Raw genomic sequence first — 23,094 nt, forward strand, 5'->3', positions numbered from 1 at the left:
ATTGAATTGTGTTTTAATGAATGTCTCTGTTATTCCATAAAAGTTTGCTTTTAATGAAATTATCTAAATGAGGGAATGATATAATCCGATTTGTATCGAACTTTTGACAATGTTTGTAAATTTAGATCGCGCAGATCCCCTCAGGGGGTACCGTTCTCATTAATCCATTTTGAAAATGCCAGAAGATCTTTGCGTATCGTGTAGGTAATATTACATGCGGTTAACGACAGTTTTAAATATTCTGCACACTCAGTTGAATACGACTGGGATTTTGAGTATTTATTTATGTTAATTTGCCTGTTTCTCTTAGATATGGTAATTTTAGATGTGTGCTCCATTTTTTCTAATGAAACTGAAAACTGTAATTTTAGCAGTAATTCGGTCAGAAATGTACTTCCGCGGTGAAGCCGGAAACAGGCAATACTACTACTTGTAGTAATAGATAGAACTATTTTCCCCCATTTATTCAGTTGAATACATAATCTGTAAAATATTTTTTCATACTTTCATCTTGTTTAGTACTTGAAAACGGAAGTTTGGTAATTATTCTGCGGACTGGGTTCTGAAGTACGGTAACATGAGGGTACCCGACTGTTGACTTAAATATTCAACACCTCTTTATCTTTCGAACTTTTATGAAAAATATTGGCGTTCTGAGGAAAACTGGCAACGATTTGGGAAAATCTAGAAAATTTACGGAAACAATTTCTGCGTTATGGATATAAATATAATGCCATTTTACTTTTTCGCATTTTCCCCACACCGTTTACATATTTAGCATCATATTTGCATTAAATTGCAACACATACGTCGTACTTCAAACAAATAATATCAGTGTTTATAATATGAAAAAGGCAAAGCCTCTGAGCGAGCGTAGCTTAAACGACAAAGAAACTATTCACTACTTAAAATAATTCGCGAGAACCTGTTCACTTAAAAAGAAACAAAAATTTAGTGTCATCAACCCTGTAACAGCGAATATCATACGTGGAAAGCCGGTGTCACGGCGACGTTATTACCTGTTTGCCGCGTTCTTTCGGCTTTATGCTTATTAATGACATTTTATCCCATTTTCTGGCCAATGCTTGATCTTTTAAAATAATATTTTTTCTAGCAACTGGTAATCTTTCTTGCATTATTTTTGAGTGATGGATAATATTATGCAATCAAATGAAGTTCTGTATTCACTGCCTGAGAGCATCTGTCCGCTAGGGATGCGCTTTTCGTGAAATAAAAACAAAGTTGAAATTATTTCCATAACAAAACTTTTTTAAAAATAAAGACACCTAAATGAATATAGAAATTGTAACTCAAATATGAAATTAAAAATAAATAATAGTAATTCGCGACTTTGACGGAAGTAGAAAAAAATGGCGGCGAATAGACGTCGACGAAAATTTTTCAGCAACATCACATTGCCTCATTCGGCACACTTTTGTTATATTCGCCTACACATGCCGTAAGGCGAGCTACGCTCGCTTTCACGGAGAATCAATTTAAAATATCTTCACAATTTACTTCTTCTCCCATACTGACATCTTCGGCATGTTACAGAGCTCGCCCGCTTATCTCAATAGGTTAAAGGTCAGTAATTCAAATCCTTCTTTGTTTCATAATTAATAAAAAAAAAACGACAGCTTAAGATCGTCTTTACGTATCTTTAGAGAACATCACTTTTTCCTATAACTATTTTTCATGAAAGTTCTATCACAAGTTAACGACAAAATGAAAAAATAGGGGGTTATTTAGTTCCTAGTGAAATGCCAGTCACTTGTGGTCTGCTACCCCTTAAAATGGCGCATATTTGCTCTCGTCCGAGCAGTAAACACCTACTTGCGGTTTCGATATGTGGGGTGTATGAACATGAAAGCCGTCTCATTTCAGGCAGAATGTATTCTAGTAGTGAAAAATAGTAATTAAAGCACTCGTTCTACACGAATTTGCGCAAAAAGTGGAAAAAATAGGATCTATTTATTATGGACTTCTACACCACGGAAGCACATTTTCGGCCGAATAACTGGCCTTATTCCAATAGGTAGAGCGTCGGTCAACGGATCGCGGGGTCGTGAGTCCGATCCTCGGGCGGGGCGTATGTTCTCCGTGACGATTTAATAAAAGACATTGTGTCTGAAATCATTCGTCCTCCATCTCTGATTTATGTGGGGAAGTTGACAGTTACTTGCGGAGAACAGTTTTGCACTTTGTCCTTCACTTCTGTGAGTTTGAAACCTCTGTCTGGTGTAAATTTCTTTCAATGGAGGAAGCCATCCAGCTGGCATACATGAGGTGGTACCAACCAGCGATGAAAGAATGACCAAAGGAGGGGTGGGGGGGGGGGGGGGGCGGGGGATAGTTCAGGTTTTCTTTTGAAAGTCGCCGTGTGACCTGTCGAATCGGTTTAATATTAAGTCTAACAAAATATACTCACATGTAGATGAATTACTTTGATTTGACCACTTTTTTCAGTCAAAAACATATGCAAACACCATGGGTATGGTGTTTTAGAACATTTTATGAATGAAGGGAAAATAATCATTGTCAAGTGAGAAATGATACATTTTTCCTCGGCGACTAAAACACAATTAGCTGGAGTCCTAAGAGTATTAAATCCACGGACTTAACGTGTCTTACAGTATTGACAAGTCACGTGTCTTACAGTATTGACAAGTCACGTGTCTTACAGTATTGACAAGTCACGTGTCTTACAGCATTGACAAGTCACGTGTCTTACAGTATTGACAAGTCACGTGTCTTACAGTATTGACAAGTCACGTGTTAGTAATACAATAAAGATGTCATTTACGTTCCATTTCGGATTTGTAAACAGATTACATCACTAGACTAGAAACGGAACAATATAGGAAGTCATTAATCCGTTGTCGATCATGTATATGAAATGATTCCGCTTCGTCTGTCAACCACTTTAAATTTTAAATTTGACAGACGGTTAAACGTTCAAAGTTTGCAGGTAAAAGGGCAAGATAGAATCTCGAAATTTCGTTAGTAACTCGAAATATAGACTAACTAACCCGAAATTGCGTGTCACTGGGTCATAATCCTGTTCAACTGTTTATAAATATTAGTTTGATATATAAGTGAATTATATCCGTTTAGCTCTTACAAAAACATGACACATTAATAAAAGAATTAGGCAAAGTTCATATTCTTTCTTATATCTTAATGACTAGCGCCTTTAGAGGCTTTTTCTTTTCTTTGCATATCAAAAAATAAAAACAATGATAAAGGCAATAATCCACGTAAAGGGGAAGAAATGTGTAGACATTTGAGGATTGTCTTCAACTGGTGTCTTAGAAGGGAGACAACTCTTAAGGGCATATTGGTTTGGCCAGCCAGGCTACTTTGACATCATCGACGATAGCACGCAACAACTTTCTTTTTGCATTGAATTTCAGCGAGTCTTTTGAAACTTTTTTTAGCGATAATTATGAATTGATTAAAGATGAGACATAATCTACGGAGTTTAGTTAGGAACAGTGCCTATCCCATGAGAACACGAAATGCGAAAGTATGACGGTGCGAAGGCAAAGCCCGACAGTACGATGGCGAAGCCCGACAGTGCGATGGTTACAACACGACAGTGGGATGACGAACGCGACAGTACGATGGCAAAGCGCGACAGTACGATGGTGACAGTCGGTCGTACTGTCGCGCTTCACCATCGTAGCGTTCCGCTTCGCCATCGTACTGTCGCACTTCACCATCTTAGTGTCCCTATAGTGCAGTCGAGCTTCATCAACATTTTCGCCGACTTTGATGTATAGAATTGTACGCCAAACGGAGGGACGTGCTTTGGATTAACTTACTATTCTAACACAATCCGAGACGACATTGTGTCTGAACTCATTAGTCCTCTACCTCTGATTCATGTGGGAAAGTTGGCAGTAACTAGCGGGCAAAATGGATGATGCCTTACGAAGCAGAAAACAAGCCACTCGTTAAGACAACTTCGAAAAGAAAAATTTGATTTTATTCACTAGGTACTTAATACATATCATAAATTCATTTCCTCAATGATTTCATGTAAACAAATAATCTTCAGACATCATTTCTATGATATAAAACACATGTCTCCTTACCAAACATTGTTTAAAATATTCAATTAGTATGCTATAGTGTTTCTTCAAAGGGTAACAATTACTTTTTACTTAGAATTATAAAGGTAATAGAAAAACAAACCAACAACTATTAACAATAACACATAAGTGGAATGACATGTACATAACGACATTTAAAAATAACCATTTCCTGTATTTTACGAATAACAATTAACTACCTGTGATTTTGATAAATTAATATGAAACATTGCGTAGACACTTCCTTTCGTGTTGATAACAGTTTTTTTTATATTTATATTGCGTTAGAAACGCTTGTCAGCCTGTTCAAAATTTCCTCCCAAATACATGTCGTGGCATAATTTTGTACCAGTTTTTTTTGCTGTTATATAGATCTAGCTTTTTACAACGTATGCTGATATCATCTGTGATAGATCTAATTCTAAAAGAAGTATGAAGTTAAAGAGGCAGATTCAGATATAAATAGCAAATAACGGACTTTATGTTTATGTTAATCCTAATATATATTATCGTATCCGTGAACATACAGCTTAGAATATTACAAATTGTATTATTTTACAAAATTCACTGGTCTGACGTCACAATTATTACGTCATACCGTCAAGCGGTATAGCGGCGCGTTTGAAAAGAAACTGACAAAAAAAAGGCAAATATTTGATGGACGTCAAGGATATACTTAAAAGTATTTGGTATTGTGTTAGAATCCAAATATGTCGTTCAGATATGTATCATTCTATCACTCGGGCTGCTCCCTCGTGATATCATTCCTTCGCATCTGGACTCCAAACCGTACGTCTGTTAGATAGGCCTATTTACGGTCCCAAGTAACACTGCGGATACAGGTTGTAACAAATGCATGATACTAAACCTATTTTGCGAATGTTTGTCATATCAACTAAATCTAAATAAAATATGGAAAGCGAAATGATATTTTTAGCACTTTTGTGTTTGTATTTGCATAATATTGATAATAATGAATAATATCTTCTTTTATATCTATGTACATAACATTACAGAATGAAGCTTATTCAAAAGTCATACATAGCATAACTGTATACAATCATTCAATAAAGGAATTACAAGATGCGAGATAAAAAGTTAAACGAGAGTGTAAGTGTTGATTTCACTATTCATTTATTAACGGGCAGAAAATTTCAACTTAAAACACACTTTCCTTGTGGGACCTTTAAGAGATCAAATATTTACATAGAGACTACAAGCTTCATGTAATATGTACTAAGTTTATACTGATTTATATTACAAGTTTGTGTTTCTTCTTTTTTTTTTGTCTTTTTTTCTTTTTATTTTTACTATAAAACTTTCAGTCAGTCTGCTTCACTCTCTACACTATAAAAATACAAGTTTAAGTTCGCATTCAGCACAGACTGGAAATTAAAAATAGCAGATTAATTTAAATTTAGCTGCTGAAATTTAATTATCAATTGTCCAGTAGTGTAATTAAAAGAAAACTGACGAAAGTTCACTAAATGGCATTATACTGCCTAACATGTGATCTTTATTTTTGATGTTCATAAACGAGTATATCATCATTTCTACCACCAACAATAAGTCTTGAATGTTTCCTATCATAACACATCGCTTCATATCTACCAACTGGCAACAAGTTCACAACATTGAGAACTTTTGTTCCTCCATAATCAACCTGAAACAGCTTCTGCGAGTCATCCTCAAGCACAAAGATTGTACCATCACCAACGGTACAAATACTAGATAGACCCCATGAACTATCAGGTCTAAGAGTTGATAAATGAGTTCCCTTGTTATTTATTGTTACAAGTCCTTGGTCGATAGATGTTAGATAAATCATTTCGCCGTCATCACTAATGGCAATACACTTGCCCAAAGGAAAATTAACTGTACTTGTGTTTTGTAAAGAACTCTTTGCAGATGTCCGTCTGTAGTAGACGTATACACTGGACCAGCGTTATCACAGATATATATCGTTTCACCATAGAAGGCAAGACTTTCTACATAACTGACACAGTCGAGCTTTAGCAACCTTTTTTCAATCTCAATGTCACCTGATACACGTACAAACACAATACGTGCGTCGCAAAAACCGACAGCAGCTGTATCTTTACCAATATAACTAACACAACTGGGCATACCAGGAAGGTCGCAGTAACTGACCACGTTAAACGAACTATCCAGCATCTTCAGATTACGGTTCCACCAATCAGTAAGAAGAATCCTGCCATTAGGTAACACTTCAATTTCACTTATGACTGGAGTACCTCTATCTTCTTCACACCTCACTGAATATTCCCCAACGTGTTTGAGTTTTAAGTGACGTTCGTAATCCTTCTCACTGAAAAGATTTGTAAATATTTTCAAAACACTGATCGAGAGATCCTACAACATGTGTATGACAAGCTTGTATCTAATTCTTACAGAAACTAATCAAACACTTATAATCTAAGAACACTAAATGTTTTGTAACTTAAATACTATAAATGCTGACATCTACTATAAATACCATAACAGAAAATATTGCTGATGAAACATTTTGAAACATACATGTAATACTGCATACCTGCCAGTACTTGATTCTGTTCTGAGAGCCGAACCTTCACCTGACAGTCTTTTAGGAAAACGATCTGAAGTAAACTGATATGCATGTACTATTTGGTAGAAAATTACAATTGTATGTATCAGGATCAGTATCCCGGTACTTTTATTAAGGAAGTAGATACTTCATGAAAACCGCTTTTAGATACATTTCATTTTACTCTGTCTTCTTTAGGTCAGTTTGTAGGTCTTGCCACAAGGATTCTTGAAGAAAATCATGTCATTAAAATGGGACGTAAGCAACCCGGTTCGTACGGACAAATGACAGGCTGAGAAAACGACGCACAGACACACAGTTTACTCAGTGCTTAATTTGTTTTAAAACCTTACATAGATGGGTTGTAAACAGAGTTGAAAAAAGTCTGTTCATGAGGGGTTTATGAAATGCGCAACATTCTAGTACGGGCTTAAAGATGTATTCTGCTCATCTTTCATTGAAATATTTTTTATTTACTTCAAATGCAGATAATCCTCATCAAATATATACATACATTGTCAAATGTCATTTTAATCGTTTTTGTGTGTTGTTAATAAAAAAATCAAAGTACTGAAAGCACAGAAAGTCTGGCTACCACAAAACACTGAATGAAAACTGTGCTGGGATTTCAATATCAAACTAAGGCGAGCATAGGATATTGTTGTGATGAACCATCTTGATTAACTTGTGAATCCAAGTTAAATTTCAATCGAGAAACCTAGTTTATCGGACGTAAACATGGGTTCAAGAGAGTAAACTATAGTTTACGCCCGTTATCCTGTGTGTTCCCTCGGAAAGTTATGTTAGTATTCGACAATCCTAGTTTTTCGACCAATAATGTAATAATTCAATTAAAACCCCTAGTTGAAACCTGGGTTCACGGGCGTGTTTTCGCCTTAAAATTAGGTAAGTATTAGAAAACCCTGATTTTAAGTTCGAAAACCTTAGTTTATTCTATTGTTAATCCTAGATGTTTTACCGTAAACATGGGTTCACGTTATTATTGGACAAACGGTCCGGCCGACCACTTTTGTGTTCGTGCATAATATCGGCCGTACCGTTTTTTTTTTTTCGAATTAAACTTCGTCTTTTGCTTTGAATAAAAGTGCCGTAATACTGCCTTGTTAATGCAGTTATCCACAACGAGCGGTATCTGTCATAATTTCCCGCAGGTATGAAAACAACGGTTCGGCACAGTTCGTGTCACGCATATCGGATTAATCTTAATTCTAACACGACCAGCAAAAAACCTATATACATGTAGAGCAAAATCTATTTCGGGTTATTCTGCAATAAACCACTTGCGTGCAATGACGTCATCTAATCCAGGCGCGTAGCACGGTCATAAAAAGTAGTCAGTATTTTTTCTAACACTGTGATACTAGTATGTCATGTTAGAATCAAAATAATAAGTTCCCAAGTGTGATTTATCGTAGAATAATCAGAGTTTTTCGTTCTTATGCGGAACAATATATCACTCACTTATTTCTTAAATAAACCTTACCTGATGGATCTTTAATCCGGTATGATTTGATGGAGGATTCTTTTTATAAATAAATGTATAATTATTGTTTGAATAATAATAATAATAATAATAATAAACATGTCGTATGTTAAATAATAGCACATTTTCTTATCTCACAGTAAATGATGTACCTGGCCAGTGTTGCAAAATTTGTTTATATTTAAGGCACTAAAATGCATATTAACTGAGATGGTTGAATATTTGATGCATTTTGTTCATATATTTTAATATAATCATAAATGGAATATACATGTAATAATTGATCATGTATACATATTTATGGGACTTATTATTTGTAAAAGAAATGCTTATAAAATGTCTTAACAATTGGCGAAATGGGCAGTTAAAATAAGAACATCTGCATGATTTATATATATACGATAGTATAACTTAAAATATTAATTGGCTGTAATTGTATAGCCCATTTTAAGCTATGTAATGAATGTACCTAAGAAAGGTGCTGGACAAACTTGTTTGAATTTAGTAACATTTACACATAATAATTATTTATATAATCTTGAATGAGAGCAAAAAAAAAAAGAAAAAATATTGATTTTAATTTTTGTTACATAAATAAATTTGTAACATTTGTTCTGACAGATTCTACTTACTGTCTCTAGTCAAATTGTCACTGAGGTCAAACACCTGTATTGGTCACACTGAGTTGGCTAAAATACTGATTATGTTTTAGTTTAAACAAAAAATAAATTCTTACAAAGTTAAGACAGTTGTTCATGATCTCCCCACTCTGTTTCTCAAAAAAGGGAAAATTGTTTAATACTGACAGATCACATTATGTAACTTTTATATTAGTATGTATTTTTATTGATACAGATTTCAATCTAATTAAGCCTTCAATAACAGATGGTTTATTTTCCTATCGGTGTCATATGCATTCACCAATGATAGAGAGTTTATACAGAACAATATGTGATTTGATTTTATGATAATCTTAGTTAAAACAAATTTTTAATATTATTTTTTATTCATCAAGTTTTCCTGAATTATTATTTTTTATAACTAATGTCGTCATAGCTCTCAGTATAGTCAATCTAATTAAATTTCAACACTAATAAGATATACAAATGTACTAGCAATCTAATTTGGTGTGAAAACAGTTTACTGTATGTTATAATATCATCAGGCAAAGTAGATGTTTCTGTAATTCAGTCAACAGAGTTCTAGGACATGTCTGAATCCATTTAAGTTCTTAAACAGAAAACATAATGTGTAAAACAATATTCAACCATCACATAACATTCATTGAGTCTATATAAATAACACACATCTCTCTGAATGTTTGTCCGAATCATAAAACCACAAACCTGGGTTTTATCAGGTCATTCTAAAAATAGACACAGCAGCTGATTAGAGAATGTGCTATGGAAACATTTGTGTTTTTCCCTTCTGATTATTTGGGCTAAAAAGGAAAACACTACAGGTGGGATATTTGTATCAGATTTAACCGTTGCATTAAGTTTGATGTCATCGTCTGATGAGTCTCACAGAGGGTCGAAATAGTGGTTTTGTTCTCTATGCCATTGCTGACACTCAGAAACTAAAACACATAAACTGTTAAAATATTGGCATATGTTGGATAGTTATTCTTGAAAAAATACTATGAAACTGACCGAAAATCATAACTGAATATGCTTTCAAAATGCAGGAAAAACGCACTTTCTAACATCCCAAATCTTAAAGGGGGGTCCCAGTTAGGTGTCTGCGCAAAATGTTTTTTGATTTTATTTATACTTTGTGGTAATATACCTACATGTATTAAGTTTCATTAACAAGTGTTACTGTTTCCAGTTTTGACTTACTTTTATAGATATTCACATTTAAAGTGGGTGGGGTAATCTAACATGTGATCAGCCAGGAACACAATTTCTGTTATTTTTTTTTTAAATGGTTCTAACTTTTTACCTGAAACTTTCATATTAAAATAACTAAGCAATGGACATTTACACAACATGTTGCATTTTAAATTGTACTGAATACTTTTTTCAGCACAGAGCCACAAAATGGTCTAATCAAATTTACTGATTTTCAATGGACGAACTTTACCAGAAAGCTTTTTTTTATCATTAGTTGAGATATTAAGGTGTTATTTTCAACAGATATTGTAAACTAAATAAACAATAAAATGACAGTATATCAGTACACTCTAATTAATATTGGAAGAGTGGTACACTATCAAACTGGGAAAAAGTGGGTGGGGTAAATAAATAATCGAAGCAACACTACAAATATTGTGCAGTTACTATCTTAATTTTATTAAATACCACATTGCTTGATAAATTTTAACAAAAAAGTTCCCACTTTATACGTGTGTGTCATGGAAAAAGCATGGACCTTGAACATGACATGTAGACGAACCAAATTAACCCTGAAAGCTAAAAGTATTTAACAAAAGGTTTTGCCTGAGGCAGTATATTTTGAAGAAAGCTATTATTCAAATTAACATTAATTTTCTGCATTAATTTTTTCATAGCACACATGAATAAAATCTTATTAAAGAGAAACAATTTTTGTTAAAATTTATCAACCAAGTCTGTATTTAATAAAACTAGAATGTGTCTGTAGGACACATGGTGTGCATTTTTTTACTATTTCAGGGGCCATAACTCTGTAAATAGGGGGCAGACCCAGATAAAAAATAGTAGGTGCACAAGTTCATATCATGATAAACACTCATCAATTTATATCAAATATTTTTTAAGCTAGGCGTGTCACAAGGTGAAAATGTGCATTTTTGACTAATTCAGGGGCCATAACTCTAGAATTAGGACGCGGACCCAGATTAAAAATAGGAGATGCGCAAATACATATCATGATTAAGACTCAAGGTGAAAATGTGCATTTCTTACTATTTCAGGGGCAGTAACTCTACAATTAGGGGGCGGAGCAAGACGAAAAATAGAAGGTGCGCAAGTTCATATCATGATAAAGACTCTTGCAAAGTTTCATCAATTTATATCAAATACTTTTTGAGCTAGGCGCTTCACGAACTTCGGACGGACGCACGGGCGGATGGATGGACGGACGCACAGGCAAGAGCAAATCTATATGCCCCCACCACTCATGGGGGAACAATTAAGATAGTAATAGACAATCTGAGGCCATTTCGTAACAACTGCACAAGTTTTGTAATGTTGCTTCGATTATTTATTTACCCCACCCACTTTTTCCCAGTTTGATAGTGTACCACTCTTCCAATATTAATCAGAGTAAACTGATATACTGTCATTTTTATGTTCATTTAGTTTACAATATCTGCTGAAAATAACATCTTAATATCTCGACTAATGAAAAATGTTTTAGCTTTTTGGTAATGTTCGTCCATTGAAAATCAGTAAATTTGATTAGACCATTTTGTGGCTCTGTGCTGAAAAAAGTATTCAGTACAATTTAAAATGCAACATGTTGTGTAAATGTCCATCGCTTAGTTATTTTAATATGCAAGTTTCAGGTAAAAAGTTCGAATCATTTAAAAGAAAAATAACAGACATTGTGTTCCTGGCTGGTCACATGTCAGATTACCCCACCCACTTTAAATGTGAATATCTATAAAATTAAGTCAAAACTGGAAACAGTAACACTTGTTAATGAAACTTAATACATGTAGGTATATTACCACAAAGTATAAATAAAATAAAAAAACATTTTGCGCAGACACCTAACTGGGACCCCACCCCCCACAACCCTCTTTTCTCGGGGGATACCCCTAACCCCCTTAAGATAGGGAAAATCCCTGCTTTCGGCAATCGAGGTCCCATATGGCCGCACCACTTTTTCGAAGTCGGCGACGACCCTGAAGGGCGTGCCATAACCGTTTATATATCCTTTCCGCAGCCTTAACGTATTAAAACGTATTAGCGAATGACGTTCCTTTCACGCTTCCGAAAAAACAGCCTTTATTGCACGAAATCTATAAAATATTTCTGAAATGTCTAGGTCTGCAGCTCTCAGATACGATTATAACGTGCATCCGAAGCATATTCTGACACTCTCTGACAACACCAAAAACGACCCTTTCGAGCGATTTGACGAAGTTCCAAAATTATTAATGTACCCTTGGTCACTTACGATTCCCTGTGGGATTTGTGTTTATTCAAGCTCATATATCTTTTTGTAGATGAAAAGCTGACATGCAGTACTTATGCTCAGGAAACTTCAATTTGTAAGAAAGTGGTGAAAATTGACTCCACAATTTTAAAGCAAATAAATAAAAAGAAAGAAAGAAAAGAAAAGTCCACACGCGTACATTTAGACGGGGTGACTGCTGCGCCTGACCCCTGACTATCTACGAATCAAAATATGGCTTTTGTTTTCAAGTTTAGCATTTCTACTTTCATTTTTTTTTTCACTTCCAGAAATAGCTGAAGGTCGAGGTAAGTCATTTTATATGTTGTCAAAGATATATATGCCTGGCAGGATCGCATAAATATGTGCTGGCCGTCCTAATGATATGTTTCTAAGGAAGCGATAATAACTATTGAGGGACATATTATCAAATAAAATATAAAGGTAACATATACAACATCTATATTTCGATATGCATCCCCCACCACACTCACACACACATGTATGAATGTATGAATACTGATCAGATGGGGCGATTTTCTTGTTGGTGTGAGGGAAATTTTGAGCTCGAACGCCGCTATAAACCGGACTGTTATTGTAGTATATCATAGTAGTAGTGTTATCATATTGTAGTGTTTTTCATTAACATGTGAATATGGAGATATAAAAGATGACATGATAAGAGACCAAATTGTTTACAAATGTCGATCACACGAGTTGCGTCGTAAGTTTTTAACAGTAGAAGATTTAAAATTGCCGAAATTACTTGACATTGCAGGGGCATATGAAGGTGCCTGTGCTCGAGCAGAGAAGATTGAAAACCCATCATCTACGCCCATGGTAAATAAAGTTGCGGCCAAACAAAAAAGTAGTTTGAGACCAAAACCGCGTTCTGAGCAGCAGAGGAGTAATACAGGTGTAAAATGTTATCGCTGTGGAAGAATAGGACATATGGCACGGAAATGCGACGTTGCAAAAATTCAAGTTAACTTTGTCCCAAGTGCGGTAACATGGGACATTTTGCAAAAATGTGCAAAACTAGTAAATCTAAAAAGATCACACAAAAAGTTAAAAGCCTTTATGAGTCATCATGTTCGGATTTAGAAGAAAATGTGTTCATACTTGGAAATAAGTTCGAATACTTGCCTGGAACAATTAAAGGGACAAAGATAGATTTTCTTATCGACAGTGGGGCAAGCTGCAATGTTATTGATAAAATAGCATGGAAGAAAGTTAAAAGAAAAGTTAAATTGCAGGAGTGTAGAAAGAAGGTTTATTCAATCGGAGCAAGTACACCTCTGAATTTGATAGGGAAATTTTAATCAGAAATATGTGTTGACGGGAAAACACAGTCTGCAGAATTTCTGGTGACAGATACTGTGTGTGGATCTTTGTTAGGATATCGTACAGTGACTGCGCTAAAAGTGTTAAAAATAGGTGCAAATATTAATCAGGTGGAAAGCAATGAAGAATTCAAAAGGAAATACCCAGAATGCTTTCACGGAACTGGGAAATTGAAAGATTTTCAGTTGACATTACATATTGACTGTTGAACCGGTTGCGCAGCCAGTAAGAAGACTGCTATTCAGCTTAAGGGGAAAAGTTGAACAGAAAATTGAGGATTTAGAGTCAAAGGACATAACTGAGAAAACAACAGGTCCTACACCATTTGTGTCGCCATTGGTTGTTGTGCCCAAAGGAAACAATGACGTAAGATTATGCGTTGATATGCGTCAAGCGAACCGTGCATAAGAAATAATAAGACACTACTTTATCTGTTATCTTAAGAATCCTGGTATGTTTACAAAAGTTGATCACATTGCATTGTTTTCTGAATGAGAAATTTTGTGAATGAAATTCCATAATAATGTTTCATATGTTTAGATTTAAGGTTGTTGTTTACATGTTTTCAAAATTTTAATTAAAGTTTTAAAATAATTTTAAATCTGGGTAAAAGGGAGATGTAGTGTATCATCCTAATGGCTTATCTAGAGAATGTGAGATTATATACTTATGTTCGCTATGCTAAGAGTTCAGTTTAATCTGCGATGCTGTACTAGCAACATGCTTAATAAATATATAAGCTAGAACAGGTCTTCATGTGATATCTTACAGTTATTGTCATGTCATGTACCTTCCCTAGATCCAATGGTTAGAAAAATTGACGTACCCGTAAAAAATGTACTCCTTTTTTGAAGAGTATTTTACCATAAGATTAATTTAACTAATTTTTCAGGAGGGAGTACAAATGTAGGTTGAAGCCCCACTAGGACCAAACTTTGTTCATTATATTTCTTTTTTTAAGTAAGATAAATTGTTGTTTTTTTTTCTTAAGACTTACTTACTGATCTGTCATACAAAAGCGGAAATGCTTTATTTAATTAGCCATTTCTTGCTGTTTCAAATGAATTCAACCTGAAGGGTGAATGTTTAGACATCTTTGAAAATTACTAAGTTAAATTTGTAAAAGTTCTTGACTTTGCATTTATTCTTTAGTTTACAAAGTTTGGAAGAAATGTAGTGAGGTAGGTTTTACTTCTGCCCTATTGTTCTTTATGAATGCAGAGAGCAAGGCCATAACTTTTAGGAGTTGGAGCTTAATTTCTTTCCGATTAAATCCTTTTACTCGGGGCTCCCCAGAAATATTGTAATCGACAATTTTATTTGTGTTTTGTAATTGTTACGCAATACTTTGAGGTTTAATTTAGAAAAATATTTGGTAAAATGAATTTTCTGCGATCGTATTGCGCAATGGCTAATACTTTGAAATTTGTCTCTGTTTCAGCTGGAGGAAAAAAGACATAATTTATACAAAATTAACAAATAAAAAACAAACAAATAACAACGACACGGTAAAAGTCGTTTAAAGATGAATTACAGTGCGAAAATATGTTAACTTCAGGACTGTATCAAGTTAATGCAATTGTTAAACATTACCAGTACGGGTCCACTATCTTAATATAACCTGAAAACAGTTAAAACGTGTGTTTAAAACAAAACTCGCTTACATCTACGCTTACCCTTTAAGCAAATTGGTGACAAGGCACTTTTCACATTAAATGTTTCAGTATTCGTTAGAATGTTTAAAACGAATTTAGTATAAAAATAGCCTAAAAAGGTAAAATATGGTCAATTGCTTCTTCTCACGTTACTGTGGCAATTCCACACAGCGATTACGTTCAGTAGTACCTATAGCAAAAACTTAGATTCTTAAAACTCAAGCCCTTAATATACTGTAAAATCTGGTAAATAAGTGTATACGTTTATAATAATTTTAGTGACAATTTTATGCGCCTATTTTTTATATGCGCTTATACTTAAGCCAAACTATGCGCTTATATTTGATATGCGCTTATAGACAAGCCGTGTGCGCCTATTGTTGATATATTAAGACTTACATAACTCATAACTCACATAAGTTCATTTTAATTGATATTTCATATTTCTTATTTTCCACGTTATGTCATGTTGTCGAATAATGCGCAGTATAACTCATATCGACGATTGTTCTCGGAACCAGCGTTTGTTTAATTAGCTACTTATAGACCGGGGTCATAATCTATAACGAAGTGGTCAACGTTGAGTTACGAAAAGTTCCATTCATATGAACATTTCATTCATAGAGGCGAATTAATTTACCATCATTATGTAATATTTTCTAATGTTAACTTTCAAATATTTACCGTTAGAAAAACAAAACATTATTATAACATGTTTGAGCAAATAGATGTATTGAAACAGGTAAGTTCAACAATCTTTATACAACTCTATGGCAAAACTGATAAACGTAGCGGACTATTTGAATTCCGTATGAAATTATATTTTGTGTTGTCAGTCTCAACAGCTGTTTAACTTTGTAGAAATTCGATATATGGTTATAATAGTCTGACGAATATCGCTAGCCTAAAAAACGACAATTAAATCCTGATTTCAAGACGCATACTCAATCCTCATCAAATATATTCAACTTCACTAAATATATGACTAAATTGTCCAGATTGGTCTACGTTCATAATCAAATGTCATACAGTAACAGCTGATTGTATAAAAAAAACTTCCAGTTTTTTATGATAGTACACATTATACTGTTTTCAGCTGTGCAGGTATACTATTTTTAAACCAAATCATAGCAGTGTTGATACACATAAATTTGTTTATTTTATGTTTACATAAACTACTGGTAGTATTTGTTTCATGTTTTCAAATATGAAATTTGGGTCTAGTATACCTTTAAGTGGAATTCTATTACGGCAAAACTGAATGTTCTCTTTGATCCGAAATGACCAGAAAATAAAACAAACATGTCCAGCAAAAACTATAAAGAGTTTGTATGTTTTTATAGCATCTGATAATTGCTATTTTTTTCTTTTCAGAAATACTGTGAGAAATAACCATAAACATTTGCTTTAAAGTTAGTGGTCCATGAAAAAGTATTATACTCGTTTGAAACTGTTCGTTAGAATACTTTTTAAAGAGGGTAAAATATATTTGCAACACGTGATTAACAAACAAAAACTATTTCACTTCAAATCTGTGATCATATCTGTACCTGAATGGACCGTAAACGTATAATTACTTCAGTCATTAAAATCTGTAGTACGAGTGATAGCTTTTATCTTTCCTTGGTATAGAGGCAACAGTTCCAGACCCAACTTACAATAAACACTACACTTTTTAATACATTTGTTATTATAGCATACAAGTGTTTTATTCTAGGCTTAAAAGAAGACAGATGATTTTTGTTAGTTTTAGTGTAAGACTAGATGGTTATGCTAAAAACGACAACAATGATATATGGCAATCGCAGCTTTTCGTTCACTGCTCTAAAGCTTTGAAACTCTCTTCCCATCAAGATAAGGGAAGTTCACACGCTAGCCGCTTTTAAAAGCTTGCAAAACCCACTCTATTTTGTTAGCTGACCGATGCATTGTTTTCTTTTCTTCTTCATAAAACAGAGTAGAGCAGTATTTTATCCTAGGGTCACTTAGATACTTTAAATTATGCATATATGTTTGTCTTGTTTTATATATATGTTTTACATTCATGTTTTTTGTTAATGTGGAATGCATTATTTTGTATGCGTATTTGCTTGTATTGTTTGCATTTATTCTGTAAAGCACTTTTGAATGTGTACATGTGCATGAAATGAGTGTTATATATAAATGTGGTAATAACAATATTATATGATTGAAATATCTTTCAATCTTTCACAAGTGAAGAACACCAGATGCAAAATTTTGAGTAGACAAAAGCCAGTGGAAATGTTAGATATGGTGTTCATGAGTGAACGATATTTTTATTTTTCATGTAAATGCAAGCAAATTCTCTATTCAGGAGGTAGGTTCCTTTGGTACCAAGGTAAATTCAAATTAGTAAATACAAATTTCGTGTAATTTAATGTTTTAACTGCTACAATCTCAATTTCATTTATTACTGTCCCTTCAAGTCAAATTTATTAAGGTTTGAAGTACATGACCCTTCAAACGTATTTTATATTGACAGAAGAAGAAAATTACGGATATTTAACTTTCTTAAGTGTATTTTGTTTTCACAGTTATCCGTAGAAGTCTGCATAATTGATAATTTTACTGGTATGCGCGTTAGCTTTCTAATATAAGCATAAAATGCATATGTCGCGGGGCTCGTGTTTCCATGGTGACGCATTTTCTCTCAGTTTTAAACAGCTATGTATGAAAACGGGTTTTAAGACGTCTTCAGTGTCATTCCGTTAATGACCAACAGGGAATATTTGGGTGATACTATTAGTAAAATACCAAGCCCTTAACATGGTACCTTATTTTCCTAAAATGTAAGTAACCATGGCAACAGGGATGTTTAAATTAGCTTATAATTTAATTTAAATCGTAATTTCTGGTAAAAATATTACATAAAAATATCTTAAGTTTCTTTGTTTTTTGGTTGGATTTAACGTCGCACCGACACATGATAGGTCATAGGGCGACTATATGGTGGGGGAAGACCCCATGTGCCCCTCCTCGCATTATTTCATCACGAGCGGGCACCTGGGTAGAACCATCGACCTTCCGTAAGCCAGCTGGATGGCTTCCTCACATAAAGAATTCAACGCCTCGAGTGAGGCTCGAACCCACATCGATGAGGGACAAGTAATTTGAAGTCTGCGACATTAACCACTCGGCCATGGAGGCCCCCTCAATATATGTCTGAATTAGAGACCTCTACTATAAAAGGAAGATACACCAAGGGGCATAATTACATCAAATAAACAAATTAAAGTTATTAGGATTGTTACGAAAAATTCAGACGATGACGGTAAAGATATATTTTGAGTCATTATCTTATATAGTACCAAAGTTATGTCAAGAAAAATAAAGTTTGTTAAAAAATTTAAGTGTAAAAGGGGCATAATTTGGTCAAAAATAGAAATCAGAGTTATGGAGATTGTTACCACACATGCAGATAATGGAGATAAAGATTCATTTTAAGTTTCAAGTCTTTATCTTATATTGCATTATAGTAATATCTAGAAAGCAATGATTGCAAAAAATTTATAAGTACAAAAGGGGTATGTAACCACACATGCAGATGATGGTTATATACTAATATTTTAATTTCCAGTCATTATCTTTTAAAGTACTAAAGATATATACTATGTTTGTATGCCGGACAATGTTTATACGAACTTACAGTACGGTATAAGCAAAAGTAACAAAGTAATGACAGAAAAACAAAGGTTGCCGAAAAACTTTAACCTCTAAAATAACCTAAGTATAAGACCTTCGTGACCTTAACCTTTAATACAATGGGCCAAGTCTCTGTACATACTTTGTTTGTATACTGGACAATGTGTTTATGAAGTTACAGTAAGATATAAGCAATAGTAACAAAGATATGACAGAAAATCAAAGGTTGCCGAAAAACTTTAACCTTAAAAATAACCTAGGTACAACACCTTGGTGACCTTGACCTTAGGTGTAATGGGCTCAGCCCCTACATATACATTGTTTGTATATATGATTTTCGTTCGAATTTATAAATGATGAATTATCATTAAAGGGAAAGGTAATGCTGTTTTGATTTTCCTTCTGCTGGTATCTTTGTAACCATTTACGGAATTAAAAGAATTTTAAAAATCGACTTAAAAATGAGGAAGCTATGAGCATTTAAATGTTTGATCAAAATAGCGTCCATTTTGTTTTCATGGCAACAAAAACAAAATTACGGATTTATCAAATGTCTAGACACATATTTGAATTGTATTGACTTAATTACGTAAAAGGAATTCTCTACTTATTCAAGCTGTAATGAGAGAAATTGCCATTCTTTACATCTTAAACTCGAGAAACATAAAATATCTATTAAAATGTTTATTTACTGAATCAAGAATTCAGCAGTATACTTGACGTCAAAACCTTACAAAATGGCTGTTTCCATGTTCAATAATTTTCTTAGATTTAAATTTGCTATACCTTTTTCAAAAGTGGGCAGATTTTAAAAATTCTTTCAGGCTCGACTATGGCATTCATATGAAATTAACTTATCTGCCTTTCCTTGTCCTTTAATAAATTAATCGGAATTATACACCTTTGCGTTTTACTATCATATGAATTTTTCTAAAATTTTGTAAGCAGTGTCACTTTCTTTTTTCAGTTACAGATTATACTCTCTATAATGATGATACAGACAAAGCTTGGTGAAGATCCAATGAGCGGCTCATGAGAAAAAAAATCAACACTTTTAAGGCAACTTCAATAATTGAATATTATTTGATAGAGATCTATGCAAGGGCAATACTGATCATGTTTGGTGTCTTTCTGATCAGGAGTTCCAGAAGAGAAACTATTGCAACAGAGCGCAGGACGAATAACGAATGACGCCAGACCATCCACCAATACTTACAACTCATCCGGAACAAAGTTTATGTTATCTAAACAGATAGAATACTCATTTCTTATAGGGGTCTATCTCTACGAAGTGGGTATTTTAATTCCTTGAGTAGATCTCTTACAAAACATAGAATAATTGGAAAATGTTACTTAAATGTAATTGAACGTTAAATACAATCGTAACTTTGGTCTGTGAAGTATGCCATTTATACTAATTTGGAGATACATGGCAGTTTGCAAAGGCCATAAAATAATAATCAATTGTTCGTGTATAGACCACATTTGGATACACTGGAGGACAATGACCATTAAAGACGTTGACTCTATTTTTAAAGTGTAAAGTTGTTTAACAAATCTACAGTCCCGCCTGAATAAGTTAATGTACGAGGTTTCTTTCAATCTCAAGTTCCTTTTACAAAAACATGTGATCATGTAAAGACGCTTTCCGCTTCTTCAACTTGTTTTTATTCGTACAGATTATATGTACATCGTAATGTATTAATGTCTTTTATGAGATTCGAACTACTTTTACGCAGTTGACATTAAAGTTATTATATTAGTGTAAATATCGTGTTTATAAGTAATTGAAGCTCTACGTCAGATAAATGGGCAATTACAGTGTCAACTAACGGGTTGGCTGCATTATCTCGTGTGGTATCAATGGCGATTGGTGAGTTCATTGTTTCCGGAGACTGTTGTCTTTTTTCTATATGTATGAACAGATAAGAGCTTTGGAATAATAAAACTTGATTAAAACTAATATGTCTTACCAGACTTAAATTCCTCTTCTTTTTTCTTAGTTTCCACATCATCACTGAAGCAAAAGACTTTGTCCGTCCTCATTTTGAAGGGTTTACTTTCATCATCTATAATATATGGTCACACAATTACTCATCTAATGTCGAAAAAATACAATTGTTTCTGAAATTAAGAAAGATGAGCCTTTGCTGCTAGTGAAACCTGGGTGATTGATTTTATCAAATTGATTTGTACTGCCTGGAAATAACATTAGTACATGGTTTTCTGATTGAAAACAACTCTTTTATCATAATACAAAGTGCATCATCCTAATTGAGCAACCACGTTAAAAGAGCATTTGTAAGAGTGAAAATTCAGCTCAGAAAAACAGTTGTGGGTGCAAAAGTTTATATCATCTATTTATTATATTGATGATGATTTCAATTTTAGAATTTTAGCACTGTATAAAATATAGAAACAGCAGAAATAACAACTTTCAAAGAAACCATCCAACCATATATCTGTTCGAACAATTATCCATATGTATATACACATGTACATCAACTAAACACGTGTATTTATAGATGCAAATTATAGCTAGAACTAATAACATTTACTAAATTAATAATATTCCCATCATTTTGTTCCTTTTCAGAAACTTTATGTTTGATCAATTTTCAACCCAATCCACACCAGTCCTCTTATTCATGGACAACTGTATTACAGATGAAGAAATGGGGAGACATCAGTTGTTGGCAGGAACACATTCAAGATGAAAATACTGCTTCTGAACAGGATGTTGCAGAATTTTCTGACTTGGATGAGGATCAATTAGACATGCTAGAATCTGCTGGGTCTGTAAACAATGAAAATGGGCAACAAAGACTTTGTCAGGTAGCCTACAATAGAGGATGTTACAGTATTGTGTGATATTCAAAACTTAAACAGATGATATCACTTATTGAATACGACTGTGATATTGCACAAAATTGTAATAATCTAATATATACGCCTTATTGTGCTAAAATAAAGATACTGTTCTCAAGTAATTGAGCGGAACTGTCTTAATGGTTCATTCCACCTTGGACCTCTGCCATTGACTTACTGAAGCCAAAAGCCATAGGCTTATCTATCTCATAAGTCCAGTCATGCTACCAATCATGATTGGTGTGGGTCAAGTGGTTCTCAAGGATGTGTATAGTATTGTGTGATATCATCAACTTGAACAGATGATATCAATTGTTGAATACGACTGTGATATTGTATAAAATTTGTACTATGAACATAGTCATGCCTTTAATTATTTGTTTACTTTACAACAATACAGCAATATAGTACAACAAAATCCCATGTTTAAAAGCTGAATTTTTTATTGAGTAAAGATAATTTCAAATAATTATAATATCTAACAAAGGGACATTTAACTTCTTTATGATTAATTTGCAGAGTACATATATTGATATACAAGCGAAATTTAAAAATTGACCTAGAAACAGTGGAACCAACAAAAATGGCAAATCATACACGCAACTGTTTTGCAGAAATAAGAACGACGGATGGAAATTTCTACGAACCTTGAAGTTTACGGGTATAAGACCTCATATACATAGACCAATTATGTCCCTTCGATACAAAAGAATTTAGTCAGGCTAAAAAGATGCCTAAAATCATGTCTAAGAAATATGTTACTGCTCAAAGTGTAAAGCATCACATGTATTGAGGAGGGTGACATTGTCAAATTAGCTACCTATTTCGATATATAAATGTCACTTGAAAAACTTGTACAAATATTTTGGTTTATATCGGATTTTCTATTTCCAAGAAGAGAGAGGGACGGTTTCTAAATTAAGACAGAAACAAAGGTTTTGTATACCTTGTTATTTCCACAATAGAAACACAAAACAAAAATGGCAGGCCTGTAGTAGTTCTGAAGCTACAGTGATAACAGAGGAGATTTTGGTCCCACGAGCAAATTGGGCTTTGTCGATGAATACAGATTATATATCGCAAAACTAAACCCAGAAAATAATGCTATTTTAAGAAACTTATGCTAAAGGGTAAACGGAAGGATAGCCAAGTTTGGTATAATTCAACAGTTATTCGAAAAAATAAATTTGCAGAGTTAAAGAAGATCATTTCTAAGAAAGCGATGTTACCAAATGTGTATACAAACCACTTCGTAAGGACCATCTCCAATTCATTCATGTACTTGGGTGGTGTGGA

General features: G+C 33.7%; 1 protein-coding gene across 2 annotated transcripts in view; it reads right to left on the reverse strand.

The window, feature by feature from the left end:
- Positions 1–3,960: 3,960 nt before the first annotated feature.
- Positions 3,961–23,094, reverse strand: part of LOC123540372 (uncharacterized) — a 49,980-nt gene continuing 30,846 nt past the window's right edge. For both annotated transcript variants that reach the window (XM_053526167.1, XM_053526166.1), the window contains 3 exons: positions 20,904–20,999; positions 6,649–6,712; positions 3,961–6,423 (listed from right to left, as the gene is read on the reverse strand). In XM_053526167.1, coding sequence (XP_053382142.1) covers positions 5,919–6,423; positions 6,649–6,712; positions 20,904–20,999 — 665 coding nt within the window. In that variant the 3' untranslated portion in view covers positions 3,961–5,918. The remainder of the gene's footprint in view (positions 6,424–6,648; positions 6,713–20,903; positions 21,000–23,094) is intronic.

The sequence above is a fragment of the Mercenaria mercenaria genome, chromosome 16 (assembly GCF_021730395.1).
Source record: "Mercenaria mercenaria strain notata chromosome 16, MADL_Memer_1, whole genome shotgun sequence".
Taxonomy (NCBI): domain Eukaryota; kingdom Metazoa; phylum Mollusca; class Bivalvia; order Venerida; family Veneridae; genus Mercenaria; species Mercenaria mercenaria.